Raw genomic sequence first — 21916 nt, 5'->3', positions numbered from 1 at the left:
GGGTGAGACGGGAGAAGAGTGGGGTTAGAATGGTCTGAATGCTGCCGAGTAGTACGCAAGACTAGTACTAGTGGGCAGCATTGGGGGGGTGGGTGGATTACAGCTTGATATAAGGAGAAGCTTTTACAGCATTAAAACTGATCAAGGAGTGCATAGGCTCCCCCAGTTCCCTGTGAATGAAGATACTCGAATATAAACTGAGGAAGGTTATTGAAGAGATACAAATTTGAACCAAAGAATGGGTTCAGTTGACGGTAAGGTTCCTTCCAGTCAGTGGAATGTGACAGCAGGTTAGATCTGGGTTACAAGGAAGACAGATGAGACAGAGGTGACATCTGGAGTCTGATGCCTGGGACACCGGTGACACCATACCTAAAAAGAGAAACTATGAGGGGATTGAAAAAGATTCTTCTTTTCCATTCCTTTTGTCTCTTGCCCAGATGAGTGTTAATGGTCTTTCTGTAACCTCTCCCATACATTTTCACATGATAACTTCCAAATGTGGTCCTTAGTATGTCACTGCCCTAATTAAAGGCTTTTAAAAACTATTTATTTATTTACTTGGCGGCACGTGGGATTTTTAGCTGTAGCACGTGAACTCTTGTGTTCTGTTGTGTTAGTCGCTCAGTTGTGTCTGATTCTTTGCGACCTCATGCACTGTAGCCCGCCAGGCTCCTCTGTCTGTGGGATTCTCCAAAGCAAGAACACCAGAGTGGGGTTGCCATTCTCCAGGGGAGATCCTTCTCCAGGGGATCTTTCCAACCCAGGGATCGAACCCAGGTCTCCCACATTGTGGGCAGATTCTTTACCGACTGAGCTACCAGGGAAGTCCTAGTTGTGAACTCTTAGTTGTGGCATATGGGATCTATTAATAGTTTCCTGACCAGGGATCAAACTTTGGCCCCCTGCATTGGGAATGTGGAGTCTTAACCACTGGACCACCAGGGAAATCCCCTGATTAAAGGATTTTAATGACACCACTGTCACCACCACATTCAGCAGGTCATTTTATATATCACACAGTATTTTTATATTTATTATCTCACTTGAACATCGTAACAGCCTGGGAGGTACTAAAATCACCACTGCGGACATCTAAAAATCCAGCTAAAGCATGTACTCTGTTCATTCTTCATATTTTTTTTGCTTTGATGTTTTTGCTTATGCTATTTTCTTTGTCTATGTTTTTCTCAACTCTAAATGTTCCAACCCTTTTATCTTTCAAGGCCCAGATTAAATTTTTGTTGCTCTGGAAAACAGCTGATTCCTGCAACTAAGAGTGGTCTCTCCCTCCTCTGAACTCTGTCAATGATGACATGATAATCCAATATTTATCAAGCAATTACTATGTGCCAAGCAGCATGCTGAGTGCTTTCTCTACGTTATCGTCTATCTTCTGTATTGCTCTCTACCTTATACCACGGATATTTGTATACACCTCTTCTTTACTAGCTTACCAGCTCCTTGAGGATATGATCAATGTCTGAGTCATTTTTGTTTTCTCCCAAGTCTAGCACAGGGCCTGGCACAGAGCAAGCACTATATAAATATTTGTCTAATGAATGAATGAATAATTCAGGCAGGCAGAGTTAAAGTTTACCTTTGCTTGAACAAATGGTTTTCAAGCACCCTTAAACACTTGAGAAGCACTCATTTATATCCACATAATTAATGGGCTAAATTACGAATCATTCTTATCTTTTTAAGACCCAGGTTTCTAGGGACCTTGGCTAGAATCTATTTCATCAGTGTTGTTTACAGATGTAAGAGTGGAAAACAACAAATACACATATTAACAGACTTCTTTTTGTGCAAAAATATTGTAGAATTCAGAACAGTATTTTCCAACCAATCAGAATTAGCTAGTTTTTACAAGTTTCTCTCTTTCATCTGTGCAGTCATAAAGACTGTAAACTCTTTCACTTTGAATCCCACTACTTCTTGGCCCACCTGCTATACTACTTTGCATAGTTATGAATTTAGAAATGATTGCTGACTAAGTGAAAGATCTGTGTTGGTTGCAATGTATAATTACTCATTATGGTTCTGATCCCATTAGTTCAGCTAAGGAGCCAGCACCTTAAGGGCGCCGCAGGGAGCCTCAGCCAATTATGGCAGTTGAGTCATTGCCCCAAGATTTGAAAACTATCCTCTTTTCTTTACTTCTTGTAGGCCCAAGAATGGAAAACTGACAACAGTAAAGGCTAAACAGGCATTTCGAAAAATTGTATTACAGATTGTTGAAGTTTGTTGCAGTGATCAAGAATTATAGCTGGTGAAAAATTCCCATATTAAAATTCTGACGTATTCCTAATATAAAATCAATCCTTTTCACCTGAAGATTGCAATTTCAATTTTTACTAAAGAAATGCAAGTTATTGTCTAAAACCAAGCCTGATACAAAAATAATCAGTTAGTGCTTCCCCTACCCACACCGAAGCAGAGATTAACAGAGTACATTCTGACACCTAAATTGTCTTTCACAAAGCCTAGGAAAAAATTAGAAGATTAAGGGCACAATGGGAGGGGAGAGCAAAGGCAGACCTGCTATAATCACCACCACAAAGGCCGGCCACTGGCAGGCTGCAGAGTGTTTACTCAAAGCCCTGTGCGATCCATCAGTGTCCCTAATTATCTCAGGTCTGCCAGTTCACAAGAGGCAATTTCTGAAGGCTTCTCTGGCTCCCCTTTGTCTCTTATTCCTGTTGGTCACAAAAGGGCTTTGAGGAAAAGCCTTGCTCGACACTGGCTCTGGCTGGCTTCTCCACGCAGCCCAAACAAGAATTATGTGAATTACTCCAACAGAACAACCACCAAGCTACCTTTCTCCCCAGGCACAGCTATGACCTTGTGCCGAAACCCTGTTGAAGTGCTTTCAACAGGCCACTGTAGTTGACAATTCAGAAATACGATTTCTATGAAGATTTGGAAGTAGTACAAAACGGTCTGTAACTATTAGAGGTAAACAAATCAGAAGAGATAGGAAAACTCCCTGTGTTCCTGTAGCTTGGCAGTGCTCAGGAAATGCTGGAAGATGGAAAGACAAGAGGAAGAAAAGCAGTGAGGACCATTCTCGCTGTCTCAGAAGCAGATTATACTGACACTGCTAAGAATTTCTTAGGCAAATTGAGCCAGGGAACTACTTGGACCTACTTTCATAAGAAGGCCTACTAATAGAAATCTGCTGAGTAACTGAGATTGGGGAAGGAAATTATACTGGGAAAAAATAGATTAAGAATTCTTAAAAACTACCAGAAACATCACTTTGCTGACAAAGGTCCATATAGTCAAAGCTATAGTTTTTCCAGTAGTCATGTATGGATGTGGAGTTGGACCCTAAAGAAGGTTGAGTGCCAAAGAATTGATGCTTTCAAACTGTGATGCTGGAGAAGACTCTTGAGAGACCCTTGGACAGCAAGGAGATCAAACTAGTCAATCCTACAGGAAATAAACCTGGAATTTCAGTGGAAGAACTGGTGCTGAAGCTGAAGCTTCAATACTTTGGCCATCTGATGTGAAGAGCTGATTCATTGGAAAAGTCCCTGATGCTGGGAAAGATTTAAGGCCAAAAAAGAAGGGAGTGACAGAGGATGAGATGGTTGGATGGTGTCACTGACTCAATGGACATGAATTTGAGCAAACTCAGGGAGATAGTGAAGGACAGGGAAGCCTAGCGTGCTGCAGTTCATGGGGTTGCAGAGTCAGACATGACTTAGTGACTGAACAACAACAACAAACTACTAAGGGTTAATCACTGACTTATTTAAAATCCAGTTGAATGTGTACATATAAATAATTATACTTCATTTTATGAGCATACACACAATACACATGCTAAGTTGCTTCAGTTGTGTTGGACTCTTTGCGACCCCATGGACTATAGTCTGCCAAGCTCCTCTGTCCATGGGATTTTTCAGGCAAGAATACTGGAATGGGTTGCCATGCCCTCCCCTTTAGGGGATCTTCCTGACCCAGGGATTGAACCCTCATCTCCTGTGTCTCTTGCACTGGCAGGCAGGTTCTTCACCTCTAGTGTCACCTGGGAAGCCCATACACACACAGACACACACATATGGACTATCGTTTTATATATAAACTTCATACACACACACCTACATGCACACATACACACACACTCACACTTTGGTCTGCTTGGATAATTCTAGGCATGTCTAGAATCATGGAACATGGTGGTGTATATCCTATCATTTGGAGAACATCTCATCTACTGCTCAAAAATTTCATCAGAAACCTGCAAGTCATTCTGGATTCTTCATTTCCTTTTATCCTCCCATATTATCAGCTCTATGTCATCTCACTTACATTTATTCTGTGTCCTCACTGTATCTGTTCCTCTCTGTTTTCACTGTCTCCACAGGTCCTCAACATTTAAAAAGCCTACTCCTAAGGAACTATGGTGTTGGAGAAGACTCTTGAGAGTCTCTTGGACTGCAAGGAGATCCAACCAGTCCATCCTAAAGGAGATCAGTCCTGAGTGTTCATTGGAAGGACTGATGCTGAAGCTGAAACTCCAGTACTTTGGCCACCTCATGCGAAGAGTTGACTCGTTGGAAAAGACCCTGATGCTGGGAGGGATTGGGGGCAGGAGGAGAAAGGGACAACAGAGGATGAGATGGCTGGATGGCATCACCGACTCGATGGGCATGAGTTTGAGTAAACTCCGGGAGTTGGTGATGGACAGGGAGGTCTGGCGTGCTGCGATTCATGGGGGCACAAAGAGTCAGACATGACTGAGTGACTGAACTGAACTGAACTGAAGGTGAGGGTGGGATGATTTGAGAGAATAGCATTGAAACATGTATATATCATATGTGAAACATATGATCATATGTGAAACAGATCGCCAGTCCAGGTTCGATGCATGAGACAGGGTGCTCAGGGCTGGTGCACTGGGATGACCTTGAAGGATGGGATGGGGAGTGAAGTGGGAGGGTGGTTCAGAATGGGGAACACATGTATACCCACGGCTGATTCATGTCAGTGTATGGCAAAAACCACTACAATATTGTAAATTAATTAGCATTCAATTAAAATAAATAAATTTTTTTAAAAAGCCTACTCCTTCTAGTGGGCTCAAGCCTACTAGACTCAAGCCATTCCAGCCATTTCTATACTTTTTAGGAGTGATCATCCTATAATGGAAATGTGAACATTTATGAAGCTCACTGAATGTCAAAGCTCCTGCCACCCTTCACAGTCACCCTATTATAAACCACATCAAACTGAACATGAGACAATAACTCTCAGTTTGGGCTGTCCCCCAAACAGACCCTGAAACAAAGATACGGTTGTGCGATGTTTACCTGGAAGGAAGTAGAGAAGGAAAGATGGCAGGGAGAAAAGTCAATCAAGTGTGTGTTAATGAACAGGTTACCACTCTTCAAGGGGCCCCTTGGAGAGATTGTAAGCAACATACTTCAGGATTGTCCCATTGAGGGTTAGTGCAGATGGGATGTTATCCACCAATTTATTGTTGGAGAGTGACTCCTGGGTATTAATTCTCCTGTAACTTCTAGCAAACAGCTACTTGTCCAGAGAATATCCCCAGGTAGTGAAATACAGAAAGTCACTGGCAGGTGACCACCTAATAGGCCTCAGGTGCCAATAACACCTGCTATATCATGCAGTACCCTTATGCCCTTTCTCCCAAATGAGTTCTTTACTCCACTTGTCTTCTGGATCCTTTACGATTTAGGTCACTGAAGCCCTTCTTGACCTCCTCTGGAAGTGCTTTATTTCCTTTTCTGTGCACCCTCTCTTCTGCTGCAGCTATTACATTGTAGCTATTAATTCACAAGTCTGACCCTCTGACAGACTCTGGGCTCCCTGAGGAGCTTCAGTACTTAGCTTGGAGTCTGGCCCAGGGCAGATGTTCAGTCAATGTCTACTAGACAAGGACATGTTTGTGTGTGTTAAAAAGAAGAGGACACTGTCCTCCATATATGTAATTGAGAAAGTCTTCAAAGAAACAAAATGTATGCTCCCATATTCTGAATAGTATGAAGGCATGTGTATAAGAGGGAACACCAGAGGAGGAACCTTGAGTCCTAATTCAAATTATTTTGGCTCAGCTGCTTTCCCTATGAGTGGCTATGAATGACCTTTAAGCTTCTTTCAAGTCCCACAGATTTCAAGTGACTGAATCCATGTGTTAAGGGAATGCTGATGCCCACAAACTATACAACAACCATATATGGAAATGTTTATGTGTGTGATATTCATTTGGATTCAAGGGAAGAGTACAGAGGACAAAGACTTGAGATGCTGGCAGGTTTATAATGGCATGTACATGAAAGAGCCAGTGTTGGAATGGTCTTCTGGGTGAGATGATCCCTCCCAGGGAGTGGCCAGGCTACTGCACAGAGCGAGTTGGGCAGCATGGCGGCCTCTAAACTGGCAGGGGCCAATGCCCTGGATGGATCCCTGTTACTGTTGCTACCAGAACTTACCTAGGTCACAGACCTACAAACAGCCCGTTTCTGAGTTCTCATCAAATCCCTGGAAGGTAGCCTCTGGCTACATTTCTAGAGGGAACAGACCAAGTGTAATAGTGACTAAAGGCCATGCTTGACTTCCTTGATACTCAGACAGTCTTAATCTTCCTAGAAATGTGACTGGGGCTGGAGGGACTGGGTAAGAATAAAGACTAGATGGCTATCAAGGTCCTATGTAGAACAGACCAACAAATGTTGAGAAAGTTAATTTCTGAAAACAAATTTTCTTTTAAAATATTTTGAAAAGAGACATTAGCACTGTGGTACACTGAATATGGTTGGACAAGATTTCTTTAAGTAATTAGACTTAAGTAGCTTCAAATAGTTTCTTTCTTGATAAATCCCTACATATACATATATATATGCATACACACAGATATATGGGCTTCTCTGGTAGCTCAGCGGGAGACCCCGGTTTGATTCTTGGGTAGGGAAGATCCCCTGGAGAAAGGATAGGCTATTCACTCCAGTGTTCTTGGGCTTCCCTGGTGGCTCAGAGGGTAAAGAATCTCCCTGCAACGTGGGAGACCTGGGTTCGATCCCTAGGTTGGGAAGAGTCCCCTGGAGGAAGGCATGGCAACCTACTCCAGTATTCTTGCCTGGAGAACCCCTATGGACAAAGAGGAGCATGGCGGGCTGCAGTCCATGGGGTCGCAAAGAGTCAGACATGACTGAGCAACTAAGCACTGCACAGCATATATATATATATATACATGTATATGTATATATATATATATATAATTGGCATGCAGTGCTGTTTAGACTTTAATTGTAAGAAAATTATTTTACTGAATATCCTCAATATGTCTGAGGGATATGTCATGTTCCTGTCAGAAACACTGAGTCACTGTTGCAAACGATTCTGAACTTGGTAGGGAGGGAGAGGAAAGAACACGAGGCGGTTACTGTCTCTCAGAAAATTACTGCTTCTGAGGGCCGTCCACAGGATGGGGTGGGGAGTTTAGAGAGCCAACCAGGCTACTAGTAGTTCCTGATACACCGGCTATAATCATGCCCACGGGGCACTAGTGACTTCACGGAGTTATTGTTTTTGGATGGCTCCTCTCTTATTCATAGAGATACCCTGGAAGAAGGAACAAAGGGGAAAATAAAGAACCCAGCAGGCTGTAACTGAAAGCATGTGATGGTCAGGGCACTGTGAGGCTGTGCATGTTATGCTGAGGATCTGACTTGATTGGTCTAGGCTTTGTTACTGACCTCCTGACTCAAGGAAAATCACTTGATTCCCTGGATCTCAGTGGAAGTGGGACTGGATGGTCTCTTATAGAAATTATAGATAAGTTAATGACGCCAACAAGAAAAATAGGCTCCGGTAGGAGCTTGTAGCCAGGGAAAAATGAGAAACATTAGACAAGTCTCAGTATGAGAAGCCAGTAAGGACAGATGTAGCACAAACAGGAAAAGAGGCCAAGATGACCATGTACATCCCTATGAAACGACTCCAGAATGAGCAAATTCCAAGAGATGTTTCAAAAGTTGAGTCCAGACTGACATCGAGTAGAGGCCTTACCTTCCGGTGACAGCAAAGCAAAGAGTGCACATTCCCTGTAAGAGTCCTGCGGCATGCTGCAGAAACGTAGCCATCTTGGGATTCTCATCCACTGGGCCTTGCACCGAGAGGAAGCAGCCACAAAGCTTGTCGATCAGACCGATGTTCACCACGTAGCTAGATGTGGGGACAAATACGTGTTACCATGTGCATAGCCTGGTAACATCTTTCCCTTCAAAAAGTGAAAGTGAAAGTTGCTCAGTCATGTCCGACTTTGGGACCCCATGGATGGTAGCCTCCCAGGCTCCTCTGTCCATGGAATTCTCCAGGCCAGAACACTGGAGTGAGTAGCTGTTCCCCTCTCCAGGCACCTTCCCAACCCAGGGATCGAACCCAGTTCTCTTGCATTGCAGGCAGATTCTTTAATGGCTGAGCCACCAGGGAAGCCCTCACCTTCAAAGAGAAACCTTAATAAACACAGGCTTAGGCCTCTCTGACAAGCAAAGACAACACAGGTTTGAGTACAATATCTTAAGCAACTATCTCCTTAGATTTATCCCTGAATAATCAGTTATTTCTATGAATGGTTCTGTTTACTTCTGTTGGCTACTCTAATGCTATTTTCTTCAAGAAAGTGATTATCTGATCATTCTCACCAGTCTAGAGTCTGACAATAACTGAAAAGATTTATAAGGATCTCCATACTCTTGAAAAGGAATACTTCTTAAAGTACTAGGAGCTAAATTCACTAGAATGCAAGGATTCAGGATGATGCTACCCAGGCACTCTTGTTATAACCTAAACTTCCAATGCCACTGTAGATTCTCTACTTTTTAAAACTTATCACCATTAAGAGTACAACAAGCAGCAAGAATCCAATTGCCCTCTGTTGCCCTCTGAGAGTTGACAGTATCACTTCAGAAGTTACTCTCATCTTTTCAGTCTATTAAACAGTTTTCTAGAACTGTTTATTAACTCAGATCAACAATAGTAGCTCTCAGTCCACAAAGCAGAAATAATTGAAAATATTTGAAGACTATAAAGTACCTTGTAGATAAATCAGCCTTAGCTTAGAGATTTTATACCAATTCAGTGCTACTGCATTCACATATATGAAAAGCGAAGGATTCTGAATATAGCAGTTCTGAAAAATCAACACATATTTCAGGGATATGTGCAAAGGAACTGATGCTTCTGCTTGTCACTGCACTAAAATCCCTATCACTGTTCATTTACTAATACACTTCTTTTGTAAAAGGAAGGAGAATCTGATGAATAATAATAATTCATGTTGGTAGACTCTTTTAAGTTTACTATTTACAAGGTATAAAATAATGTTCCCTTTCTCTTTTTAAGTTAGGAAATATATTCATCTGGTTACTGAGCATCTCCCAGTTTTAAAATTGGGAAATATGAAATGATGACCACCAGCCCTATTATCTTATAATAAAGGAAAATGACATATTGACACATTGAACCCTAGTCCCACAAGTTACTGGATGACCTTGGGCAAATTACCTTCTTAGTCTGTTTTCTTTTTGATATAACAGTGTTAGTAGAAGGTTCTTGTGATAAGTGACTGATAAGCTAATACATGCAAAGAACTTGATATATTTTATTATTAGTTTTATTGTTACTAGTAGTAATAATGGCAGTATTTTAAAAATAGATGCATGCAAACTTACTAGTTATAAACACAATAAAAAATTAACAACACAAAATACCATTTCACAAATATTAGACTGATAAAAATCACTAAGTATGTTAACATAAAACACTGATAAAGATATGAGAAAATGGGACTCCTATCCTTTACCAATGGGAAGTGTACTCTTTGAAGAACAATTTGATGTTACTTGGTAAAATTGAACATGGATTTATCATAGGATTCAAAATTCTTACTGTAGGCATACGCACTTGAGAAACTTGTGTATAGGTACAAAAGAAGTTTCTATAAGTATATTCACTGTATCATTGCTTGAAATAGTGAAAAAATAGAAACTACTGCCCTCAAATAGGTGTACAAACTGGGAATTTATTCATTTAAAAAAATGTGTAGAGCAGTTAAAATGAATTAATCAGAATTATATGAATCAACATAAATAAATCTCAACATGTGAAAATAGAAATTGAAAGAATTGTATGATAGTATTTATGTAAATCTTAAATACATACAAAACAGAAATGTTTATGGATATTTATTATATGAATATATAGAAATATATATATATACTATATACATATATATTGCATATACATATATAAAAATAATATAAAAAGATGCATGGGAACTATATACACATACTCTAACTCTCAAGGGATAAATCACTGTGTAAGGAAAAGGAATGTAGATGGAGAGTTAGCTGTACCTGCAACATTTGGTTTCTTATCAATATGAAAAAAGATCTAAGACAATATGGAAAAATGTTACGTTACTGAAAAATGATGTCAAGTTGGTACACAGGTATTGATAATTTTGTAAGGTGTAGGTTGATACACTACATAAACTCATAGAAAGTTTAAATATTTTTGAAGGAAATATTGACAAACCGAAAGAGCATTTGAAACCTGTAAGATAAGGTTAATGCTTTATTCTTCAGGCTTAATGAGATACAGTTAATATACACATCGTTTAAGGTATACAATGTGATGATCTGTGTATTGACTACAAAATGTTACTGTTTTCTAGTTTCACACCACTATATCGAGTATCAGAGAAGATACTTGATATAATTTCTATGTTTTTGGATTGTTGAGATTTCTTTTGTGGCATAACACAGGATTCGTCCTTGAAAATGCGCCATGTGTGTTTGAGAGCAGTATCTATTTCGCTGCTGCTGGATGGAGTGCTCTATATATGTCTGTTAGGTCCTTTGGCCTAAGTGCTGTTTAAACCTGCTGTTTCCTCATTGATTTCCTGTCTGGAAGATCTATCTATTATTGTTGGGTGTTTCTTGTTGCTGTTTAGTTGCTAAGTCATGTCTGACTCTTTTGCAGCCTCATGGACTGTAGCCTGCCTGGCTCCTTGTTCATGGGATTTCCCAGGCAAGAATACTGGAGTGGGTTGTCATTTCCTTCTCCAGGAATTTATTGTTGAGAGTCGGGTATTAACATCCCCATGTATTACTGTATTGTTGTTCTCCATTTAGTTCTGTTAGTATCAGTTTTACATATTTAGGGGCTGGATGCATAAATAATTACTGTCATATCTTTGGAGGATTGATCCCTCTATCATTATATAATGATCTTCTTTGTCTCTTTTAACCATTTTTAGCCTGAAATCTATTTTTGTTGATATAAATATAGCTACCCTTCCTTCCTTCTGGTTACCATTTCTTTGAAATACTCACACCCCTTTGCTCTTAGTCTTTGTGTCTTTAAAGCTAAAATGAGTCTCTTACAGTCAGTATGTTGTTGGATATTGTTTTTATCCTTCAGCCACTCTGTGTCTTTTGACTGGAGAATTTAATCCATTCACCCTTAAAGTAATTACTGGTCTGTAGGGACTTACTATTGATATTTCACTAATTATTTTCTGTTTTTTAGCTCCCTTGACCTGTGTTCCCTCTCTTGCTGTCTTCTTTTGTGACCTGATGACTTTTTGGGACAGCATGCTTTGACTTCTTTATTCTAAGTGTATCTACTATAGGTTTTTCTTTGGGAAATATATTTATTGGATTCTGTTTTTTTAATTAGTTAATTTTAATTGGAGAATAATTACTTTACAGTATTGTGGTGGTTTTTGCCATACATTGACATGAATCAGCCACAGGTACACATGTGTACCCCCATCCTGAACCCCCCTCCCACATCCTTCCCCACCCCATCCCTCTGGGTTGTCCCAGAGCACTGACTTTGAGTGCCCTGCTTCATGCATCAAACTTGCACTGGTCATCTATTTTACATATAGTAATAGACATGTTTCAATGCTATTGTCTCATATCATCCCACCCTTACCTTCTCCCATGTAGCCCAAAAGTCTGTTCTCTACATCTGTGTCTCTTCTGATGCCTTGAAAGAGACACATGTACCCCAATGTTCACTGCAACACTGTTTACAATAGTTAGGACATGGAAGCAACCTAGATGTCCATTGGCAGATGGATGGATAAGGAAGTTGTGGTGCATATTACTTTCTGTTTTAAGTTGATAAGTTTGACAGCATACAGAAAATTTATGCGGTTGTCCCTCAGTATCTGTGGGGGACTGGTCCCAGGACCCGCTGTGGATACCAAAATTCACAGATGCTCAAGTCCCATCATTGGCACTCCATATCCTTGGTTCTGCACCTGCAGACTCAACCAATTACAGATTGTGTAGTACTATGGTAGTATTTATTAAAAAAAAAAAACTTGCATATAAGTGGACATGCACATTTCAGACCTGTGTTGTTTAAAAGTCAACTGTACTTTTACTTCTCCTTCTTCATATTTCAGGTTATTCATGTTACAGTTCACATATTTTATAGTGTTCATTCAATAACAAATTTCTGTGGTTATGGTTGTATCTACTACATTTGATTTTTAACTTTCAAACTAGCTTGTAAGTGAATTTTATGTATCACCATTATAATACCAGAGATTTGATTTCTGACTATATGGTTAGCATTACCAGTGAGTATTACACATCCATATGTTTTTATCTTATTAATTATCACCTTTTTCTTTAAACCTGAAGAATGCCCTATAGTATTTCTTGTAAGGGAGGTCTAGTGGTGATGGATTTCCTCTGCTTTTTTTGTTTGAGAAAGTCTATTTCTCCTTCATTCCTGAAGGACAGCATTGCTGAATACAGCATTCTTGGTTGGCAGTTTTTTCTTCAATATTCTGAAAGGCTGTGCCATAGGCTGGGCTTCTTGATCAGGTTGCTGGCTGTGCTCTGATATTGAGCAAGATTGCTGGCTGGCCTCTCTGGTTGGAGCGATCTCCCGTTGTATCTCACAGATGGGTGGGTCTAGAAACTGTCTCTCTGGTTGAGAAGAATTTTGTCTGGGCTCCATTATAGGGTGGGGCTGCAGGCTATGCTCTGTAGTTGAGTTGGACCATAGCTGGGTTCTGAGGTTTCCCAAGGTTACTGTTCAGTCTTTCTGGTTATGTGGGGTCAGAGGCTGAGCTCAACAGTTGGACATGGTTGCTGGCTTGACTCCTTGCCTGAACAGGGCTGTAGTTTGGACTTTGTAGCTCCCTAGGTTCCACAGCTGACCTTCCTGGATGGTCAGAAATGAAGGCAATGCTGAGCAAGAAGGCATGGATGATGACCTGCTTTCCTGCCCAGGTTGCATGGTAAAATAAGCTCTATAGCTGGTACAGCCTGGGGACCCTAAGCAGCAGAACTGCCAACTGAATTCCCTGACCAGATGGGGCTACAGCTCAACTTCATATATGGGCAGAGCTGCTGCCTGGGATCTCTGCTTGGGCACCATAGTAGCCAGGAGCACAATCGCACAAGATCTGAGTGCTGAAGCACCACACTCCCCCTTTCTATTTGCTCCCCAGTGGTCAAGCCCTGCAGATTCCCCCAGTAATCTTTGTTCGGTGAGACCAAAGTGGAAGTGTCCCACAATGCTGGGGGAGCTAGATGTTCATTTGGGCTCCTTCTTAGTACTGGAGGAACCACAGGCTTGGGGGGGGGGGTGGTGCTGCATATAGCGCTGTGCTGGCCTGTGGAAGCACTTCTAGGTCTCTGAAGTCCAGAGGGGGATGCTTCAGTCTTACTGGGAGTGGTCTTGTGGCCAGTGTGTAGCTGCTCCTCTTACCCTTCTAATGTGCTACTTCTTGGTCTCTGAGGTCCAGAGGGGATGCCTCAGGCTTACCCACTTTCTTCATTCTGAGTTTTCACAGTGGTTCTTGTCTGTGGATAGTTACTATCTGGGCTTCTAGTGAGGCCATCTGTTTGATGGCACAGTAAGTTCACAAGCAATGAATGAAGACCTTATAAGCAGAGCATTTACTACAGGGAATCAACACTGATCCTGACAAATAGGAGTATCATCTACAGCACTGGAATCCGTTTCATAGTACAAGATGGTTGGCTGTTCTTTAGTATATTCCACCCATATCTCAGAAAAGTTCTGGAAGCCAAAAAAGCCAAGATTAAGGTGTCAGCAGAGTTGGATCCCTCTGAGGCTTTCTTTTTTTTTTTTTGGCTTCCAGATGACTGTCTTCTTGCTACCTCTTCATATGGTTGTTCCTCTATGCAGGTGCCTAATGATTTTATCATCTACCAAGAGCTTTTACAACTAAAAAAGTCAATACCTCCAATAGGAAAATGGGCAAAGTACATGAAAAGGCAATTCACAAATGACTGAGCCACCAAGGAAGTCCTATTAAAATGGTCAATGAACATTTTAAAATGTGCAGTATCACTACTAATATAAAGAAATGAAATATTTTCACCTCTCAGTCTGGCTAAGACTCAAAAGAATGATGCTATTCAACACTGTCTAGGCTGAAGGTACAAGGACATACTCATATGTAATCTCTATGTAGGACAATTTGGCAATTTGGATAAAAATCCTTAATACACATTCTTTGACTCCAAAATTATACTTCTCTAAGTTTAATAGAAAACAATAATCAATTATAGGGAAAGATATTCTTTACAGTGTTATCTATAATAGTAAAATAGTAGAATAAACCTATTTAAGTAATAGGTCACCTGAAGCAAATCACCTTAGGCTTCCCAGGTGGCGTTAGTGGTAAAGAACTGGCCTGCCAATGCAGGAGACATAAGAGATGTGGGTTTGATCCCTGGGTTGGGAAGATCCCCTGGAGGAGGGCATGGCAACCTACTCCAGTGTTCTTGCCTGGAGAATTCTTGTGGACAGAGGGGCAAGGCTACAGTCCATAGGGTCACAAAGAGTTGGACATGACTGAAATAACTCAGCACACACGCACGAAGCAAATCATTGCTACATAATCAAATACTTGGAAAGCCAGTAGAAATTCATTTGCAAGTTTCTGTTGATTTGGAAAAACAGAAATTAAAAAGTATGATGAAAAAAGTATGACATAAAAAGTATGTATAAGTATTACAATTTGTTTTCATAAAATAACCACATATATGTACACCAAAACCAAAATTAAAACCAATGATTGATTATCTTTGGCTGGTGGGATTAAAGACAATGCTTGTATATTAAAAATGCATTGTGAACTTCCATGTTTCCCAAATTGTTGTAGGAACTCCTACAGGGCAATGGTAAAAATGCAAATAATTCAATTAAAAATAGGCAAAGCACCTGAATAGACATTTTACCAAAGAACAGATACAAATGGCCAGCAGATATAGGAAAAGATGTTCAACATCACTAAACATCAGGGATATACAAATCAAAACCAAAATGACATACTACCCGATACCTGTTAGGATGGTTATTATCAAAAACAAACAAAAAAGAAACCCTAAAAACCAGGAAATAATATCGGCAGGATGTAGAGAGAAAAGTGAAACTTGGTACATTATTGGTGGGAAAGTATATTTGTATAGTCACTATGAAAAACAGTGGAGTATTCCTCAAAAAATTACAAACAGAAACACCATATGATCTATCAATTCCACTTCTGGGTTTATATCTGAAGGAAATTAATCACTATCTTAAAGAGATACTTGTACTCTCATGTTCACTGCAGCGTTATCCAGAGTAGCTAAGTGTCCATCAACAGATGAATGGATAAAGAAAAGTGGTAAAGTTGTATATAGGGCTTCCCAGGTGGCTCTGGGCTTCCTGGGTAGCTCAGCTGGTAAAGAATGTGCCTGCAATGCAGGAAGATACCCTGGAGGCTACCTACTCCAGTATTCATGGGCCTCCCTGTTGACTTAGATGGTAAAGAATCTGCCTGCAATGTGGGAGACCTGGGTTCAATCCCTGGGTTGGGAAGATCCCCTGAGGAGGGCATGGCAACCCACTCTAGTATTCTTGCCTGGAGAATCTGCATGGACAAAGGAGCCTGGCAGGCCAGAGTCCACGAGGTTGCCAACAGTTGGACATGACTGAGTGACTAAGTACACACATACAGATGGCTCAGTGGTAAGGAATCTGCCTACCAATGCAGGAGATGCAAGAGACATTGATCCCTAGGTGAGGAAGATCCCCTGGAGGAGGAAATGGCAACCCATTCCAGTAATTTTGCCTGGAAAATTCCATAGAGTTGGACACAACTGAGCACACCTGCAAAGTGGTGTGTGTGTGTGTGTAAAATGAAATATTATTCAGCCATAAAAAATAAGGAAATCCTGCAATTTGTAACAATATGGGTTGCCCTTGAAGGCATTATGCTAAGTGAAATAAGTCAGACAGTTAAAGGGTAAATACTGTGTGGAATCTTAAATAGTTGAACTCTCAGAAACAGTAGAATGGTTGCTGCCCAATGCTGGGGGTAGGTAGGGGAAATGGGGAGATGTTGGTTAAAGGGTACAAATTTATATTTGTAAGATGAGTAAGTTCTAGGAATGTAACATACAGCATGGTGACTAAAAGCTACAGTACTGTACTACATACCTGAAAGTTGCTAAACAGTAACTCTTAAATGTTTCAATATACACACACAGCAAAAGTTAATTATGTAAGGTGATGGAGCTGTTAACAAACAGTCACTGTGGTAATCATTTTGCCCTATATATATGTGTAACAAATCATCATGTTGTACATCTTAAACTTACACAATGTTATATATGTCCACCCATATCTCAGTAGAGCCAGGAAAAAACTGAATTGCAGCGCTTCAGGACTGATGCATTTCCTGGGCAAATTTCAAACCAGTGTTTTTTCACATTGCAATCTGCTTCTATCCTATACACAATACTGCTTTCCTAGAACTATGCTAAACACTTGAAATTGCCAATATTTGCATCTTACAAAAATATTCCAATGTTTTATAGCCAAAAGATATTATTTGGATATTCTGTTAAAGGTTTTTTTTTTTTTTTTAAATTTGTTTTTGTATCCTAGGACCTTGTAAAGTGTCTGGCATAAGGTGAGTACAAGTGGCAATATTTTGAGGTGATAGATATTTCTGAGGATCCCTTAAGGCTAGAAACTTGACTGAACCATCTAAAATAAGGAGAATAAATACTGTTATTACCTCATCTCAGTTAGACACCCCCTTGCCTCTTCCATGACAGATAAGGAGAGAAAAAGGACATACGCCAGAGTGATGTACCCTGTTCCTGCTCTACCTTAGTGGCATAGGCAAGAGACCAGAGCAAGAAACTGTGCTGGAACTCTTGCCTCACAGCTTTACAGTGTTAGAGATTTATAAACTGACAAAAAAGGCCCAGGTTGTAGGAGGGAATGGAGGGAGATTTCCTGTCAGTTCATATTTGAGAAGGTGAGAAAGAAAGCATGAAACTATTTACACATATTCTGTTTGCTTCACTAGGAAGATCTGAGATAAAGTTTGTGGTCCTACACATAGGGCTCATCAAGCCAGCTAACAATGCATTATCTATAAGAAAACAATATTTACCAAAAGTGGTACAAGCCAGATAAAGGGTGGCATCGTTTTGCTCTGAAGCACTGTAATTGCCTATCATCCTTTTTAAGCTACATGCCTAAAAAGGAATTACATGAATTATTTGGTTTGGCAGATCATCACTGCTATTTCCCCCCTCCCCCCCCAATAACCTTTTTTTTAAATGAAGGATCTGGTAACTATAATAATAAGTGTAAAAATGTAGGTACTTTCTCCTGGCAGGCCCACTGGAATTGCACTGAAGCATCTGGCTGGCCTTCTGCCTCACTGTAGCTGAGGCATGTAGCTGAGTTGTCTGGATGACAAGAATGCAGGGCTGCTGCATCACACAGTAGCCCAAGGGAGGATGCTGGGACTGAACGGCATTTATCAGCAGGGAGGGCCAGGTTCTACAGACCAAAAGGACATGGGGAAATTGAATGAGATCAAGCAACAGGGAGAAAGGCCAGGGAGGGTCAAAGTCAAGTGCTGCATGATAAATGGTTTGTGGACCCAAAGGGCCTGCCTGGTACTCTGGAGCAATAAATATGCTTGGGGAGAGAGGGAAGGCAGCTGCAAGGAACAAGTTAACAAAGTAATCAAGGGTAAAAAAGATCCTGAATGAAACAACTGTTTCCAAGAAAGCACTACAAGAGACCAGATGAAATTTATGAACTGAGAAAGAAGCGAATGCAGAAGAGGGCATTCTCTTTCTCCTATTAACCTACTATAAGCTTCAAAGAGTAACAAATTGCATGGGTTTTGAGAGTCAGAGATCAGTGCAGATCACAGAGGAGTTTCTGCTAGGTGGGACAGGTAATTGATTAATACCAGATGGAATCCTGTTGGGAAATTAAATGTCCTATCTGATTCCAGATTCACTAGGCAAAAAGAATTTGAATGTCAAGAGTAGGAATAAATTTCCCCGGAAAAAGGTGACTGTGGAAGGAAGCAGGATTGACCTTGGACAGGTGTTAGAAATTGCCACATTTGTGTAGTGGAAAATATACAGCTGTTAGAAGTCCAGATAGACCTGAGTTCCAGTCTCAATTCTACTTAAATTTTAAACTTATTCATTACATAACCTTGGGCAAAGCACTTAACCCCACTGAGCAATTTCCTTACCTACAAAGTTTGAACAACAGACTGGTTCCAAATAGGGAAAGGAGTACGTCAAGACTTTACATTGTCATCCTGCTTATTTAACTTATATGCAGAGTACATCATGAGAAATGTCAGGCTGGATGAAGCACAAACTGGAATCAAGATTGCCGGGAGAAATATCAATAACTTCAGATATGCAGATGACACCACCCTTATGGCAGAAAACAAAGAGGAACTAAAGATCCTCTCGATGAAAGTGAAAGAGGAGAGTGAAAAAGTTGGCTTAAAGCTCAACATTCAGAAAACAAAGATCATGGCATCTGGTCCCATCACTTCATGGCAAATAGATGGGGAAACAGTGGAAACAGTGGCTGACTTTATTTTTGGGGGGCTCCAAAATCACTGCAGATGGTGACTGCAGCCATGAAATTAAAAGACACTTACTCCTTGGAAGGAAAGTTATGACCAACCTAGATAGCATATTAAAAAGCAGAGACATTACTCTGCCAACAAAAGTCCATCTAGTTAAGGCTATGGTTTTTCCAGTGGTCATGTATGGATGTGAGAGTTGGGACTATAAAGAAAGCTGAGTGCCAGAGAATTGATGCTTTTGAACTGTGGTGTTGGAGAAGACTCTTCAGAGTCCTTTGGACTGCAAGGAGATCCAACCAGTCCATCCTAAAGGAGATCAGTCCTGAGTATTCATTGGAAGGACTGATGCTGAAGCTGAAACTCCAATACTTTGGTTACCTGATGCAAAGAAATGACTCATCTGAAAAGACCCTGATGCTGGGAAAGATTTAAGGCAGGAGGAGAATGGGATGACAGAGGATGAGATGGTTGGATGGCATCACTGACTCAATAGACATGAGTTTGAGGAAACTCCAGGAGTTGGTGATGGACAGGGAGGCCTGGCATGCTGCAGTCCATGGGGTCTCAAGGAGTCAGACACAACTGAGCGACTGAACTGAACTGAACAAAGTCTGAATTAGAAATACTACACTTACAGGGCTGCAAAGCTTCTACTACAATACTTTACTCCCCTTCATGGATCACAGTCTTGTGTAATTCAACAAAGCTATAAGCTATGCCTTGCAGTGGCACCAAAGATGGATGGGTCATAGTGGAGTGTGTGCGAGCTAAGTCGCTTCAGTCGTGTCCGATTCTTTGTGATCCTATGGACTGTAGCCCACCAGGTTCCTCTGTCCATGGGATTCTCCAGGCAAGAATACTGGAGTGTGTTGCCAAGTCCTTCTCTAGGGCATCTTCCCGACCCAGGGATGAAACCCACACCTCATTATGTCTCCTGAATTGCAGGTGGGTTCATTACCACTAGCATCACCTGGGGCAAAACTACAGAGGATCCAAAGGATATCATTGTCCTCTAGAGTTTCCACACTTTCTGTGTGAGTGCTAAGTAACTTCAGTCATGTCAGACTTTTTGTGACCCTATGGACTGTAGCCTGCCAGGCTCCTTTGTCTGTGGGATTCTCCAGGCAAGAATACTGGAGTGGGTTGCCAGGCCCTCCTCCAGGAAATCTTCCCAACCCAGGGACTGAACTCTTGTCTCTGGCATCCCCAGCGCTGGCAGGCTGGTTCTTTACTACTAGTGCCACCTGGGAAGCCCCTAAAAGATTCTTTCTTTCCACACCGGGAGTCAAGAGTTCTTTGTCATAGTGGAGAGTTCTGACAAAATGAGGTTACCAACTCAATGCACATGAGTTTGAGCACACTCTGGGATATAGTGAAGGACAATGAAGCTGCCATACTGCACTCCATGGGGTTGCAAAGAGTCAGACACAACTTAGCAACTAAACAACACCACAATACATTACTAATAATGGGTGCTACAATTAATGATAGCTATTATGAGTAGTTAGAATCTGAACCAAATTTATAAACAGAGATGACCTGAGATACGGGAATTCTTACAAATTCTTTGAGTTGGAAAGAGTTGACAGCAAAAACAGTTACAAAAAGCTTGGAAACTACCTATTCTAATGTTGAATATTAAATATCAAGAATGACAGATAAGCTTTAACTATACTACTTTTCATTAATAGGATTTTCCTTCTCTCTACAAAATGTGGTATATTTTCTATCAGGAATTTGTGGATGGTATTAGAACACTTGCCATCACATGGGACCTGAGAATTAAAATTATTTTAAAATAATTTTTTTAAACAAACAAGTTTTAAGAAATCTAGAAATTTACCTGATGAGGTCCTGAACTCGACTGTTAAAAGCATCACCTTGTGAGTGTTTGCTTTTCATTTCCTGTGTTGATATTTTTGGTGTAGTTGGCTGGCTGTTTCCATCTGGTCGATTGGCAATCAGGCAGCCAAAAACCGCAGCACTGACTTTGAGAAGTCCAGTTGTCAAGCCTTCGAAAACTTGCTTATTTGTATTTCTTCCCAAAATAGCATTATTTTCATCTGGAACATAAACCTAGATGGAAAAAATACAGTATTGTATTTCAATAAAACCACCAAAAATAAACAGATGATACAGAAAATTTCTGGAATCATAAATAATTCTGAAATTCTAGAAATGCTATTTGAATGTTTGAGTGCTGGTTCTAAAGTCAGACTGTCAGTTCAAATCTCAATTTTGCCCCTAGTAGCTAGGCGTCCTTGGGCAGGTCGCTACTTCCAATTTTCAATTTTCTCATAAAACAGGGATAATGACATTACTGATAACATAGGGTTCTTATGAGGACTAAATGAGCTAATAACATAAAACACTTAGCTCATCCTAAGCATACAATAAGCACTCAATAAATATTACCTATTCAACTGAATAAAGTATTAAAAATTTGTATAAACTCAGAAAACAAACCACCTGGTTAACTGGTAGCACTGTTAATGGGAAGCACACTGACTGAAACCGCCCATCCTGGTCAGGCACCACAGTAACCACCTGTGTGCGTTATTTTACAACAGGAGGTCCTGGTAAGGAGCACGGAACTAACAAGCCAGCGCTAACCAGAAGAGTTCAGGAAACACCACGTGTCCAACCACCTCCCAGCATCCTTCTTGCTGGCATCCATCTTGGCTGAGCAATGCGTGTGTCACCAGGAAGGACTCTTGAGTCAGAATGACTGGCCAAAGACAACCCAGAGACTAATCCCATCCCCATAAAATCCGACACTGCGAGCCACGTGGCAGAGCTGTTCTCCTGGGTTCCCTGACCTTGCTGCTCTCCACCGGGGTGTCCCTTCCCAATAAAGTCTCTTGTTTTGTCAGCACATGTCTCCTCGGACAGTTCATTTCTGACTGTTAGACAAGAGCCCACTCTTGGGCCCTGGAAGGTGTCCCCCCTCCCACAACAGCACTG

The 21916-nt window shown here is 40.9% G+C and overlaps 1 protein-coding gene across 2 annotated transcripts in view; it reads right to left on the bottom strand.

Annotated features, from left to right (window-relative positions):
* Positions 1 to 21916, bottom strand: part of SCAPER (S-phase cyclin A associated protein in the ER) — a 410821-nt gene that overhangs the window by 55353 nt on the left and 333552 nt on the right. For both annotated transcript variants that reach the window (XM_043489284.1, XM_043489285.1), the window contains exons 26-27: positions 20796 to 21028; positions 8047 to 8202 (exon numbers count right to left, since the gene is read on the bottom strand). In XM_043489284.1, the coding sequence (XP_043345219.1) occupies positions 8047 to 8202; positions 20796 to 21028 (389 nt within the window). The remainder of the gene's footprint in view (positions 1 to 8046; positions 8203 to 20795; positions 21029 to 21916) is intronic.

This window comes from Cervus canadensis, chromosome 17, assembly GCF_019320065.1.
Source record: "Cervus canadensis isolate Bull #8, Minnesota chromosome 17, ASM1932006v1, whole genome shotgun sequence".
Taxonomy (NCBI): domain Eukaryota; kingdom Metazoa; phylum Chordata; class Mammalia; order Artiodactyla; family Cervidae; genus Cervus; species Cervus canadensis.
This window is presented reverse-complemented; position numbering and strand designations above follow the sequence as displayed.